The sequence below is a fragment of the Cupressus sempervirens genome, chromosome 3 (assembly GCF_028749045.1).
Source record: "Cupressus sempervirens isolate cs-2001-9-10 chromosome 3, ASM2874904v1, whole genome shotgun sequence".
Classification (NCBI taxonomy): domain Eukaryota; kingdom Viridiplantae; phylum Streptophyta; class Pinopsida; order Cupressales; family Cupressaceae; genus Cupressus; species Cupressus sempervirens.
The window spans coordinates 1,068,840,127-1,068,855,560 of NC_143120.1; the positions used below are offsets into that span (position 1 = coordinate 1,068,840,127).

The 15,434-nt window shown below is 32.8% G+C and overlaps 1 protein-coding gene across 1 annotated transcript in view; it reads left to right on the plus strand.

Moving 5' to 3' along the window:
• Positions 1–1,362: 1,362 nt before the first annotated feature.
• The window catches only part of LOC149570444 (non-functional NADPH-dependent codeinone reductase 2-like), a 101,064-nt gene continuing 86,992 nt past the window's right edge, over positions 1,363–15,434 (plus strand). Inside the window, exons 1-5 of the mRNA XM_089823092.1 lie at positions 1,363–1,530; positions 1,651–1,784; positions 2,037–2,212; positions 2,295–2,538; positions 3,841–4,020. Of these exons, the coding sequence (XP_089679218.1) occupies positions 1,659–1,784; positions 2,037–2,212; positions 2,295–2,538; positions 3,841–4,020 (726 nt within the window). The 5' untranslated portion in view covers positions 1,363–1,530; positions 1,651–1,658. The remainder of the gene's footprint in view (positions 1,531–1,650; positions 1,785–2,036; positions 2,213–2,294; positions 2,539–3,840; positions 4,021–15,434) is intronic.

Below are 15,434 nucleotides of genomic sequence, written 5' to 3' on the forward strand. Positions count from 1 at the left end.
TTGTATTTGTAGTTGATATTTCATTAGGTATTTGTATAGAATTGTTGCAAATAGATCTGATTTTTCTGGTAATCTAATCCTGATTGGTGACAAAGGATTTGACTACTAAAAATTGAAATATGTGCTGCGAGCAATTCAATCAAATATTACTCAATATTCCTATTGCAGATATTACACATTCAGGTTTATCCCCATCCATCAGATCATTCCCATATTGCTCAAGTTTGAAGCCAAGGCACTCGATTTGAACCATGCTGAATTTTGAGACTGTACTACTAACATCAAAGCATATTCTAGACAGAATGTTATTCTTTCTATTTTGGGACATGAATTTAAGATGATATAAGCAGTATTTCTTCATTGTTGTTCCCAAACCTAAGTGCATCTTTTCTCATTAGATTTTCAAATCTTAATAATAACAAGAATGGTGTGAGTCCCAGCCTTGAGGAATTCTCTCCAGAGCATCGTCAATTGGAGCTTTCAGCCAGCCCAATATTAAAAAAAACCCTATTTTCATCTATCGGCAACCCTCGAATGATGTCAAACCTTCCAAAAATATTTAATAACAAAGTTTAACTATTATATTTATCTTTTATATATATTATTATATTTTTTATTGTTTAATTTATATTAGTTATGTACATTATATCTTTAAAATATAAAATATAAAATTATGAACTGTAACAATGTTTAGATATATGATAAATGTTTATATTATGAAATAGATTTTTATTAATTTACTTGTATTAAGGAAAAATATAACACAAATCAATTATATTTAAATATCTATAAAACTATAATGTATACTGAAATTATATATATTAGACATTTACACAGAAACTATATAGTACATTGAAAAATATAATTAGTGAATAAAAACAAGGTTTGACAATTAAAAATAATAATTTAAATATATGTGTTTTTTAAAAGTGCCTTCATTTTACATTTCTAACGTTCCTAATTCTTCAACAGAAAAATGATTTTTTTATTTAATTATGACTCAACTATTACACAAATTTACCTTCCCTCTTTGACATGAGGCAAGGACTCAAGCTCCACCAGCTCTTGTTTTAGTATAGTTTAGTATGAATAATACCAATACATATTATATCATTGTATATTTATTAGTCTACTAATATATTAAAATACTAACATTTAATGAAGAGGGGTCAAATACATGCACGGTCCAAAAGCATGTTATAATAGAAACATCCGAGTAATCCCATCACCTAAATGTTTTACTTGGACCATAACAATCCAATATCAAATTGGAAAGAGCGATAGCGACAGACACTGATTTGCAAAATACCCTTCGCGTAAGCAGTGACGTGCTCGTTCGACCCTACAATACGATTTCAAACTGGAAATTTCTCTATTCAATGGATTGCCTACTGTTACCCAATTTTCTCTGACCAATCTCAAGCTTCTGCAATCCTTTTAAAACGACCTTTCTCTTCTTTTCCACAGCAGATCTAGTGTGGCCTTTTTTTATCTCCGTCGTCTCATCTCTCTCCCAAGAATTCCACAGAGGTAATGAAATCTGAAGCTACACAGTGAATTCAATGACAAAGGAGGCAAACCACTCAGTAATTTTAACTTTTTTTTTCCTTGTATCATAGAGACAATAAATGGGTCCGTGAGTGCTTGCAGGAAACATCATGGGAGGTGTAGGAAGAAGTGCTGAGCTTAACACAGGAGCCCCGATTCCATTAATTGGGCTGGGGACTGTATCACTTGATAAGAACGAGGAAACTATCATATCAGCAGTGACTGCTGCTCTTCAGGTATTTCCATTTTTCAATAGTAGTTTTCTCAGTTTACAAGATATGGCTGTCTGGGTCATGGGACAGAGGACATAATTCTACATCGTGAGATAAGGTTTTTATTTCAACTTCCCACAGTTTTCCATATTTTACTACAGATGGTTTATAAGCTCTTCTTTGGTTTATTCTACGAGAGATTTACTTGGTGCTGTCCGTTTGACCTATTATGATCATCTGAACTTGGGTTTATTACTTAATGCTCTGTTTCTGTAGGTTGGTTATAGACATTTTGACACAGCTAGGGTTTACGGCTCAGAGAATGCACTGGGGAAGGCTCTGAATTCAGCTTTTCAGAGTGGGATTGTCAGCAGAGAAGATGTTTTTGTCACCACTAAACTCAAGAATTCAGAGCACGACGATCCTGTTGCTGCAATCAAGGATAGTTTAATGTATGGTTTAGTTTTAACAAGTCCAATCTTCTGTTTCCTCTGTTCTGTAGACCTCCTTATTGAATTTTTTTCTAATATTCAGGAATATGCAACTAGAGTATGTAGATCTATTTCTCATCCACTGGCCTGTCAAGACGAGAGTAGATATTCGAGGTACCCCTGTCAAAGAAGAAGACTATGTGCCATTAGATATGAAGTCTACTTGGCAGGGAATGGAGCAGTGCGTGGAGTTGGGGTTTGCCAAAGCCATTGGGCTCAGTAACTTTTCCTCCAAGAAAATCGAGGACTTGCTGAAACATGCCAAGATTCCCCCTGCTGTTGATCAGGTAAAGAGTTTGCACAAATGTATTTCCCTGTTTTAGAGGCTTGTTTTTCATCTGACAGAAGGGCTATCTGTGTGTCTTTAATGAAATGTCTCACTCGTTGTTCAGGGACAAATTCAATAAGTTATGTAGACTTGTCAAGGCTATTTTGCCCTTTTGTGTAGAGTTATGAGTAGCCTCTAATCGAATAGTGTGTATTGGACCATGTGTTGTCAGTTAAACAGTAAATTTTAGGATTTATTCGATTATAAGTAGTTAACTCGTGGCAACTTTAACTCTTACATAAGCTGCATAATCACATTGTTATAATCATATGTAGGCATTTTAGATCTTTAAGGTTTGTTCCAACTTCCAAGCATAAGCATAATATATATAGAAAGTATATTGAATCAACGGGGAATACGAAGTATCTACTGCAAGAAAGAACTAGCAACTATATAACTAGAAAACATACCAGCAAAAGAGCAACTACAGAATGCTTGAGAAACCAGTACAAAATGGACCGGCAAAGATTAAAACCGCATATACATTAAAAACTGTAAGAAGAACTATGAAACAAGGACATAAACATTGGAACAGAAAATTAATAGAATGTTCAGTAAGCTTAACAAAACAGATCAGCAATGATGACAACCACAGAATTGGAATTACAGGAGAAGAGAGGCCAGGAAGAGCAGCAATCAATCTTGAAAGAAAGATCTTAGGCCCTGTGGCATTATGTGAACTGTGAAGTATTGTGATCGTATTAAAGATTATTGGTATCTCTTTTAAAGTCGATTAGGAAGTTGTCTCCTTGAAATGAGATATTACTATCAAATATTTGCAACATAAGTACTACTAAATTCCATTATTTATGATATTTGTTCCATAACAATGTTGTCCTTTCACTATTAACTTATATATTGATGTCAGATAGCACAGCAGAATTAAATGGATTCCTTCTACATAGAATTTATTTTTGCTACAAAGTTCTGCAGATGTTCTTCTTGGTGTATAGTTGATCAGCCTGTTTCTATTGTTAGGGATTATTAGTAGTATGTATAGGTGACTATTATGACCCATGACCTTATCACTTTGATATAATCCCATTTTCTCGCCAAATCCCTGCATGGGAGCTTTTAAATCACAGTATTACAAGTCCAGAGTAGCTAACAGTTTTTTTAATGCAAATCACCTCTTTAACTGCCTGTTTTCTAATCCAAATTCACCCATTCTTTTCTCTAAGTAACAGACATTACTTGGTCTAGTAATAGGAATTTATTGAATTGCATCAAGTTTATGTTGATTCAGTATGGAAACACACAGGTGGAGATGCATCCACAATGGCAGCAAAAGAAGTTGAGAGATTATTGCAACAAGCATAACATTCATGTGAGTGCATGGTCTCCTTTGGGAGCTCCAAATACTCCATGGGGTTCCAATGCGGTAATTGAAAACCCCATCATTGAAGAAATAGCCCAAAAGCATGGAAAGACTAAAGCTCAGGTATGTGTATTATATTTGATTAGTTTGGCTACTTGTGTGGACATTAATTAGAAACTTATATTGGCGGTGTGCAAACGCAGGTTATGTTAAGGTGGGGTTTAGAGCAAGGAGTGAGTGTGCTGCCTAAGAGCTACAACACAGGCAGAATATCTGAAAACTTTCAAATCTTTGCTTGGTCTTTGACTCCAGATGATCATGACAAGATTGCCAAGATTGAACAGAAAAAGTTACTGCGCGGAGAGAATTATGTTAATAGTAGAGCCGGCCCTTACAAGACCGTTGAAGAATTATGGGATGAGGAGGTTTAGCAGAGTCACATAGACGTAGATATTGTATACATTTGTTTACATAATCTCCTTGTGAACGCTATTTTCAGCTCGTGGATATATATATTATATGAAGGCATTAGATTGATAGAAGAGTAGCTCAGAATGATAGAATCTCTGTTTCTGATTCTCAAGAAAGCAGCAAGTCCAATTCAATCTTGTTAACAAGTTTGTATCAAAGTTTTCATGGTATTTCTAGAAATAGTTAAAATTTATGAAATAATATGAATAGATTCTTGTTAAGATGTTCTTTTGTTGGGTGATAAAGAAGTATTGGGTCAATGCTTTAATATATGTAAAATTACGAGTAGTTTTTTTTTTTTTTTTTTTTGGGTTTGTGGTTAGCTTGATCAAATAAAATGTGCAAATCTTGTGTACTTTAACTTTAAGATATCACTTTTTAAAGTTGCTTTTATTGATATCATTTTTTACCATTTTTTATTTTTGGAATCTAAATTGTCAACAAAAATACAAGAATTGGTATTACAATAATAATAAATAATTTACATAAAATACATACTCTTTCTAGAATTTTCTATCATAATGCAATGATAAGGTGATGAATCCAATTATTTTCAATTGGAGATATAATGAGATCCTGTGTTAGATTTTACTAGTTTGCCTTTGTCAATGTTTGTACACTAATTGATTTCCACAATGCATACAAATCGCCTCATATATTCTTCTATGCTCAACACAAGGAAACTTTGTTTCACTTGTACAGGCAATCTTTGCTCCATATGTCATAAAAATTGTTTTATGCTTCACTTGGGTGAGATTGTAGTTATGCAATAAAAAGATCTCACATTTGCATTAAGTAGTGTTAATACCGAAATTATCTATTAAAAATCTATAATTTTCTTAATGAATTGTACAAGATTTAGACTCAACACCATTTAGGTGTGTATAACATGAATTTTGTTATTAAATCAAATGTATTTGTCCCTTGGTAGAACTTATTGGTTTACTTCATTAGAAATATAATAGACAATAATAGTGGTGAAGATTTAAATATTATTTTCAAACAAAGGGTCAAAAATACATTGTAGCAAAATATCTTTCTTCCTATAAAGGAACAAGGAAAATTGATGAATGAGACAAATCCAATTCTAGAATCAAAATGGATAATGAAACTTAATAACTCAACTTAGAACATATACATGTAGAAACTCTTAAAAATTTGGATAAATAAGAATGAAAATTTTCAAGGTGAGAGATTGAGTGAGACAAAAGGGTAATGTACATTAGTATATTATTAGTTTAGTTTATTAGGCTATTTTTAAATACAAATGATATATATATATATATATATATCTTTTAGTTGATTAATATACTAAAAATGGTATCTAATATAATTTAATGTATGTTGCTTCACATTTAAATGGTTAATTATTTTGAAAAAATATTAATGTTTAACATGTAGGGGAGAGGAGTAAATACATGCACAACTCTAATATATGTTATAGTAGGAGCATCCAACAATGCAATGGTAATCCTACATCACCGAAAAAATATATATATTTTTTTAGTTAATTTTCAAAGTTTTTGCATTTCTTGATACCTATTTGCTCAAACTAGAGATTTCAACTCTCAAGTCTCCCCAATTGTAGCTCAACTTGCTATTTTTTCATAAGCTTTAATATTTATGGCTGATGGAACCAAAATTTGAAGCAAAACCAAATGGAAGATTAAACACTTTGGCAAAAGAACTAGGTCAAAATCAATCACACTTTGAAAGTTTTGGAAGTTTTAAGTTTATGAAAAAATGCAAAAAAATCTTTCGAGCCCAGTTTGAGGCACTAAACAACCCCATAGAGCCTCAGAAATGTGGAACGAGTGAAGCCCAACCATAAGGTTGTAGTGAACTCAAAGAGCTTTTCGATGGTGCAAACAGTTCATCAATCGAGCCCTGAATAAAAAGTTATGTCTCTTGAAAGTTGGATATTTTTTGCCTAGTTTTTTTTAACTTGGTTCAAATTTTAATTTTAATTTCTCTATTTTGGTGCCCAATTGCCAAAATTCAATATCAAATTTTTAAATCAAAAAATAGTTTATTTTGGACCCACCTTTAGGGTTGGAAGACAGTTTTAGGAGAGCAAACATGATTGTGGGAAAAGGGGATTTTCCAAAGTTACTGTAGTTTTCTATCTAGTGTCTGCTTGTGAGGCATGAGATTTGACTTCATATTGTAATTCCTATATAATAGAATATTTTCAATTGGATAATAGAAATCTCTCTTTTGGTTGTATTCTTTTGTGGCTTGAGTTGGGCCTTCATCATTCTTGATATACTAAATGTACTATGCATCATTCTATTTTAGTCATTGATTACTTCTCATGTGCCATTACTTAATACACATGTTTTTGAATGTTGATTGACTTATTTTTTCTTACCATAACAGTTAAAGCTAAATATCTGAAAGATGTCATCAAGATTAGTTAGGATTGAGAGTCTATATTCAACACAATAAGAAAGAACATAACATATCTTGTATGTTGATGCTCTACATCTAAGATTCATTTATATTAATCATTCTTACAGCATCAATGTGTTCCCCTACAACATGATCCTATTTTTTTATGTTCGTATAGATTTAAAATGACATCTTGTAGTTACATGTTGTTCCTGTAGCTTTAAATTATCATCTTGTGGCTATATGTTGTTCTTGTAGACCTGTATGTTGTTCCTATAGCTATATGTTGTTCCTTTGGCCTCATAGTACATAAGAACTCATCACAAACAAAATGAACATTGATAAGCCATGTAGGTCCCACATAATGAATTCTCCCACATTCTAATCTACTGGATGTTTAAATTTCAAGAATGCCACTATTTTAGCATTTAACATAATTTTTCTATTGCCTATAACTTTATTTTTTTTAGTATTATTAGCAATACATAAGTTTATAAACCAATATCGCCCTGATTTCACCTAATCTTAACTCTAAATACATTACATTAGTGGTACGAACAACACATCACAAACAAAATAAAAATTGAAAAGCCGCATAGGTCCTACACAAGGTTTTCTTTCACATCCTAATATACTAGATGTGTAAATTTCTATAATGCCACTATTTTAGCATTTAATGTAATGTTTCTATTGTCTGTAATATTATTGGTAGGAACTTTGACGCTTTGCATCTCTTATTTTCTAAAAGGTACTAGCTCAATGGAAGAGTGCCTACTTTACAAGCAAGATGATGGTGGTTAGATTCCATCGCGCTCTAATATCACTATATATATGACTAATACTTAAGTTGAATTTAAACATATTAAATTAATAAATGAAAGAAAAACAAGAATTATTTTTAGGAGCAAAAAAGAAAGCAACAATATAAGCCAAACTAGAAGCAAATCAGAAGCAATCTTATAAGCAAACTTTGGCGTCATCTAGGAAGTAGTTTAGGTAACAAACAAGGAAGTAATAGTGAAAGAAAAATCAAAAGAAAACTTAGAAGAAAAATTAGAAGTAAACTTTGAAGCAACATAAGAAGCAAATTTGGGATTCAAACTGGAAGAAACAAAAGAGTCCAAAATGGAAGCAAAGTTGGAAGTAAAAAAGGATGTCATAATGAACACAAAACCTAATGTCAATTTGGAAGCAAAAGAGGACATCACAATGGAAGAAAAACCTAACATCAAATTGGAAGCCAAAAAATAAGTTTTTTTGACACCATACTAGAAGAAAAATAGGAAGAAAACTTTTTTGGCACAAAACACGATGCAAAAACTTGGCACCAAAGGTTGAGGCACTTTTGCCTTGACTTTTGATCCCACCCAATGACTAATTTTAAGGAATAAATACACTAAAGTTTGGTGCTATTTTAGGCACTAATGACAAGGATTTGTTGTATTGACTTTCCACTTTGACCCCACAGTCTCAAGCTCCTTATTGTCAATTCTACCAATTGGATGGTGTTAAAAAAATTCAAAGGTGATGCTCCATCTCTCCACCACATAGAGGCCCAACTTTCAAGTGGGGTAAGGGGGAGGGGAGTATACAAACCATTCTATAAGTAGCAATTTTGCTTGTTCAAATAATAGTTGGACAAGCTCTAGTAGTCTCCTTCCAAGATGGAATAGAAGAAAGACACTAAATAGGGTACAATTAAAGAAGAGCGATCTATTCTGAACAAAATCCTTGTCCTCGTTGATGTATGGAGTCCCAAATAGGTCCATGACCCTCATCCACCACCCACAACCATTTATTTAGTCCCTTAGCAATTTTTTACATTATGTCTCTACTATTGGATGTTGCTATCTAATCTTGGTCTATTTTGTTTATTCAAGTACTACCCATCTAACTTTTGAAGGGTAATCATATATTTTCTTGTTTCTTTTTACAAATAGTGTACTTTATTTTATAAATCAATATAAATGCCTATTCTTTCTTCTCCTTATGGTCTATTTGGTCAAGATGATGAATCACAAAGTGTAATTTGAAATGTTGATGGTAAAAAAATTACACAATTAGTTATAGAAATTTAATAGCTTAAAATACGTATTCATTAAAAAATACATATATTAATTTTATAAAACTAAAATTTACTTTAAAAACAAAACAAAAAAAAACAAGTTTTGATCAATACTAAAATAATTGATTAAGTGAAAATACAATTATACTATCTAAAATAATAATTTTTGATTAGTGCAAAAACTATTAATTAATTCATAATTGAAAATACAATAATATTGTTGTTTACAACAAGTACTAATAATATTGAATAACATATTTTTCCTCATTTCTTATTAAGCTTCAAATAAACCTCAAGGAAAACTTGTATTCCTTATGATTTTTAAACTTTCTATTTACACCCTAGTTTATAAATAACAATAGTTATGCAAACGCAAAAAACAACATGTGGCATCACTAGAGTGATATATAACATACCCCATGATGTGGCATGATAAGATAGGTTGTATGTGACATGATGGGATGTAGACATAGGAAATTGGAAGCCTTAACGGTGTATGTTGTACTCCTTAACAGTGTGCATTAGACGGTTGCTCAAAATTGCACCATAGATTATGCAGTTAAGAAGATTTTGGCTGATGGGAAATACACCAGAAAGAAAATTTTAAAAATATTGAAATAGCCATGACATGTTGGCAAGACATTAATTTCATACTTTTGATGGGACATTGAGGGAAAACACGTGGCGGCTTGCAGGGTAGCAACACGACCACCTCCAAAACCAAGTGAATAGTTTCTACAATTTTGTTGTAGACTATCAAGAAAGCAATGTTGAAAGACATTAATTATTTTCTTTCATGTTATGTGTTATGTTGCCCACATTTTTTAAAGCTCTTTTTATTTTAGGGAGGATTTTGAGAGACAACAACAACAAGTTTTGGTAGATAGCAAAAAATGACCAACAGGGGACACATGTTTACCAATTAACATATATGCACTCAATAATGATTTTAAGTTTGCCATAATTTTAAAACTAAAAATTAAGAGGTGTTAGTGTAGTTTTTTATTTTTCCTATTTTGCTAGGTTTTTCCTACACTTTTAATAATCTCACTTAGGTTAATAAAGCATGTCTTATTAGGTGAATGGTTGTGAGGTGTCACCTTCCTACATGTGAGCATCCATTAACTATCTTGGGAAGATACTTTTCTATCTTTAGTCTGATAGATGGTTGCTCCTCATTAGTTGGTGTTGCCACCTCCTCCCTCTTCCTAGCCTATATAAGCATGCTACTTGGCTTGTATTTGCATCTCTTATTTTTGCATCCTCTTAATGTTATTTTGCTTCTAGCATTTGCATTACTTTCTTGGAAACTAACTGTGTTTTGCTATTTTGATTTTGTATCATTTGCATTCATAGTTTAGATATTTATTCTTTGCACTAGTTTTCTGGGTTATTAATCTTTTCAGATTCTAAAATGGTATCAGAGCTTTTCTATGTGCAAGAGTAGATTTTAGTTTCCTTATTTGAGAGATTCGGGGGGGGCTAATAAATTTTATTGTAGTTTTTTGAAAAACGAAGTATGCTCTTCTCTTACATCTTTGGATGATCTTGAGAATCAGAAAAGTTTTGACAAAAATGGTTTTTCTCTGGGGTTTCAGTCTCAAATCTGACAACCAACTTGCATATTTGGAGTTTTCAATCAGTATTGCAGGTTCCAGCATGCCATTGATGGACTTAGGAAGCTAATCCAACATTTGCATGTCATATTTTGGTTGCTGGGGTCATTTCTTGATTTTTGGAGCCATTTTTTACTGTTAAAGGCATCTAATTTTCACTACAGCAACATCTTTTGTACATTAGCAAGAAAAACGCTTTTTGGATTTTGTTCGAAGCACTGAAAAACTATCTGAGTATCCTTTAGTTTTTGCATGCAAGCTATATATTTTGCAGAATCAAGCACGGAAAGCTACAGCCATACCCCTCTCCATTGGCAGTCGCAGATTTGAATGCAGTTTTCAAATGTCTCGTTCTTGCTCATACGGACTCCGATTTTGATGATTCTTGTTATGACCTTGGCTATTTTTTTGTGGTCTATCTATTAGTGGAGTTGTTTTTTGATTTTCATGCATGAATTCTTCAGAAATTGCAGATTCTCGACCGTGATTGTGCATAGTTCTCGTTTTGGAAACTTCAGAGGATCATAACTTTCTCATACGACCTCGTATCAAGGCGATTCTTTTTTTGAAAGTGCATGATTTCTTGAGTAGATCATATTGGTGCTATTTTTTTCCTTGATTATTGTGCTCAAGTTTCACTTTTAGCATATGCTCTTCATGAGGGTTTATAATGCATTGAAATCAAGACCACTAAGTATTTCTTTCTAGTGGTAGTTGTAAACGCACTAAAATAAAGTGTCAAATCATATTTCTTTGGGGGGGGGGGGGGGGGTTTCTTTGATTGAGTAAAAAGGGGGGGCATTGTCCTCTCACTCAGAGTCCTAACTTTTCTTTTGGGGGGGTCTCTTTTCTCTCTCCCAAAAACTGTGTACCCTTTTTCTTGTTCAATAGGAGATTAGTTGATAATGAGGGTACACAAACCCAAAAAACTTCTTAAAATCATGTTTTTAGTTCTATATAAGCTTTAATCCAACATTTCTTTATGAACAATTTTTTTTAAAAGCATATAATTTTTTGTTGCCATGTTTACTTATTGACCATGTACCTTGTCATTATTTTGTTTCAAAATAGACGACTCCATTTTTACTTTGTTTTTGTAAGATTTTTATTTTTCATAGCTATATTTATATTGAAAATCCTATAGATCCAACATTTCTCTGTGAAAGAATGTTTCATAAAAAGTGTATTATTTTCTAATGTCATGTTTTTCTGTTGTCCATGTACCATTTCCTATTTTCGAAAGACCAGATAGCTCCCCTTTTGAGAGAAGGGTTTCTTAGTTGTCAAGCTTTATTTCTAGGGTAACTCTAAAGTTTCTTAAAACAAAGGTATCAATTTTTTATAGGGTGTGAAGCTCCAAGATTTCTTTGTGAATGAATGTTTCATTAATATCCCATTGGGGTTTTACAGGACTATACCATGTGTCATTTTTTGCATCAGGATAGATGGATCTTTTGAGACTAGGGGTTATACTATTTTATCACTATGGTTTTAAACTCTATTTTTTCTTAAAGCCAGGGTGTGTTTTTTTATCTAGGGTTTGAAGCTCTAACATTTTGTTGTCAACAAATGATTCATAAATAACGTATTATAGTCTGGAATTATGTTTGCCTTCATGCTTCTATTTTGGTTTTTGTCACTATTGGATGTCTTTTTTTTATCACATTGTGTTGCAAATTACAATATCTTTTTATTTATGACCATGCTATTTTCTAGGGGGAATTGTTAGAATTTTACTATATTGGTTGATTCCCTAGACCAACGGATTTGAAGTCCAAAAACTACCCTCCCAAAACCCCAATTAGTCACAATGAAAAACATATAGACTTTGTTCTATCTCATGATTCTTCCATAGTTTGGTTTAAAAACTTGCATTGCATGAATGTTCAAGACTATATTGTTGAATTCATCAAGAAATACCTTTTTTATGTTGTAAGGGGCTATGCATATGGACTTGTATGCTTAGGTGGGCAATCATTTTTGTAGAGTTTTTGGCAAGTGTGGTCTGTATATTGGCACAATATTATATGGTTCATTTAGTGCCTTATTTTGTCTGATGAGGCTTCACACGAACTTCTCTATTAATTTGAATCTTCAATAGGCAGAATGCCATTGGCATTGAGTTATTTTTGAGATGCAAACAATGTAGCTATGCGGCTGATAATCAACACTTCCATCCACATTGAATTTTATTGCTTACCATGAATTATGTCGTTGTCATTAAAAAGTGTTTTGGAATTGCAATGTCTACATTTTGGGGCAATTTATATGTTTTTCCCTAAAATACTGGTTCCAACTTAATTTCATAAGAGCATTATAGCATAAAACTAAATTATGGATTTTGTGAGGATATTCAACTCAACACCTGTATAGATGAACCATTAACTATCACCATTTTGCAAGGACCCCTAGAAATCTATTTTTTCCATTTTCAAGGGGTAGAGAGTGGACCCTGCAAAATAGAGAATTGGGCTTTATGCAAAGGTTATCCATAGAATGTACATGTTGACTCACTATGATAGATTTCAACCCATTGAAATTTTCTCAAATTGGTTATCTGTGATGGGATGATTGTAGGAAAAAAAATAGGCAACATTTTTGGCAACTCAAAGGGGATTCTTGTTTGCTAAGCATAAGACTAGTGGCCTTAAGCAATTCATTAGGCATGGAGTCACCAATAGAGAATTACATGTTAATGCACTTGTAACTTCACAAAACAAGCAAGATTGGGGGCAACATGCTTATTTTTTACAAAGCTAGATGCCTTATGGGGCATCTTCTTGTTGGTGTTAGGTCTAAGCAATCAACCTTGACCGCGTTGTTGTTCTCTACAACACTTGTACCCTACTAGCTTAGTAATAGTTTTGAGCGTATGGCCAATAGTATATGTTGTTCCACTATTGCACCACTGATTGCTCTCACATTGGTACCATCTCATGTACAATAACCTGCAAAGGGGATAGATTTCTACATCTAAAGCTATCGAATTTGTGTCTTGGCTTGTGCACCTCAAATGCTTGCACTTGAGCAAGCTTAAGCATGATCTCTTGATTTTCTATAGCAATCCTTTTACTAAGGTCATCTGAACATTTCTTATACAATGCCTCTCACTATGGGGAGTGAAAGAGATCTTGATGGTATTTCTCTTGCTACTCTTGGAGATAAGCTTGGTAATCTTCATGGGCTTGGATGTATTGGATGGGGGCATATTGAACATGCTCACAACCTAATATGACATGGTAAGTTGGAGTAAAATAAGCCTCTTGGTTGCTTGGATAATCATGTCACAACTGCAATTGAGTTATACCATTCTCTTGACATCGGGGGGGAGTCATAGGATCTTGAAACGATTTTTGGCCACACACAATCAAATCATGTCACTGTCAAAAACCTATTGAGATGGGATAAAGTTGAACCATTAACTCCCACCATTTCACAAGGACTCCTAGAAAGTTTTGAAAACGTGCCAAAATTAAGTGCCTACAACACCCTATCAGTCAAACAAAAGGAAACTATGTGGTAGAGCATAAAGTTTTCACCATTTTGCAAGGGACAAGGAGTGAACTCGTGAAATGGAAAAATGGGCATAACAGGAAAGTTAACAAGAACTGTTACATGTTAACGCACCATGACACATTTTAGCCCATTCAAATTTTCTCATATCAATTATCCGTAGTGGGATGAATGGTGGCAAAAATATCCAATAGTTACCAAAACCTTTTTATTGATGTTGATAGCCATTTGATAAGGATAATCATGAAGTGTCATTTATTTTAATATGATTATAATTAGTAGTAGGATAGGGTGCATATTTTTCTCGAGCTTACATGCAACCATTTATTATTTTGTGATACATTGCTCTCAGTGGCTAGGTTCATCATGTATCAAAAGCTAGGAAAACTTGACACTTAAATGGGCTATGACACCCCTAGGAGAAAATTCCGCTGACATATTTTGCATGCTTCACTTAAATGTAGGTACATGATATCATTAGCCATGAGTGTCATGTTCTGTTGATATCTTAGACAAGTCCACCTTCATGTTATCTATTATTTTTATTAAGAAGCTTCTATTTTCTCCCCATGAAAAATGCAGAAACTAACATATTTTTCCCACATTATTTTATTGTGTTCGACCATCTAGAATTGTCCTTGCCAAGTGGCTATGGTCAATGAGTTAATGTTACATATGGGTAAGTGCACCAAGTTGTGGTGCCAAAAGGGGGGCATAAGTGGACACCTTTTTCCTGAAATCAGCAATTTCTAAACTTCAACAAGAATTTGAAGATAGTTACACTCAAAATTTTAAGATATGACAAAAACAAAAGTTGTAGTCCTTTGAATCTAGTTTCTAAACTACTAATTTTTTTCAAAATGGTTTAGTTTTAGGTCCTCAAAAAAGGGGGCCATAGAAAGTGGTACTATTTATTCCAAAAAAACATAACACAGTACAAAGTGTGGCCCCCCTAAAGTTTTAACTTTTTTTTAAAAAATTATTTAATCACTCTAGTAAAAAGTTACTTAACACTATGTAGTTTATCTCAAATTTTTCGGGTAATTTTATAATGTGTATTTTTTTTAATGAATTTTTAACTAGACACATCCCAAAAATGTGAAATATCTGTGTGCCCCCCTTAGAAATAATTGAAAACTAATCTAAAATAAAAACTTTTTTTTCAAAGTGTGTAGAATGGAGTCTAGTTTCTAAAAAACTAAGTTGTTGCAAAATTTAATGAATGGGCTAAAATCTACAGCCGAGTTAGTACATGGTGGTTTTTGACAAAAAATGGACATACATTCAAAGAAATTATAGCTTAAAGGCTTGAAATAGTTCAAATTAAAAATAAATTATATGCTTATATAGCTAACACAGAGACCTACAATGTCATGTAACCTTATCTTATCGATACCCAACCATGAGGAATCCTGAAGGAGAGCACACAAAAAAAATCAATCATTTTTTGTATGTTTGCAGCAAAACATGTCTCATACCTA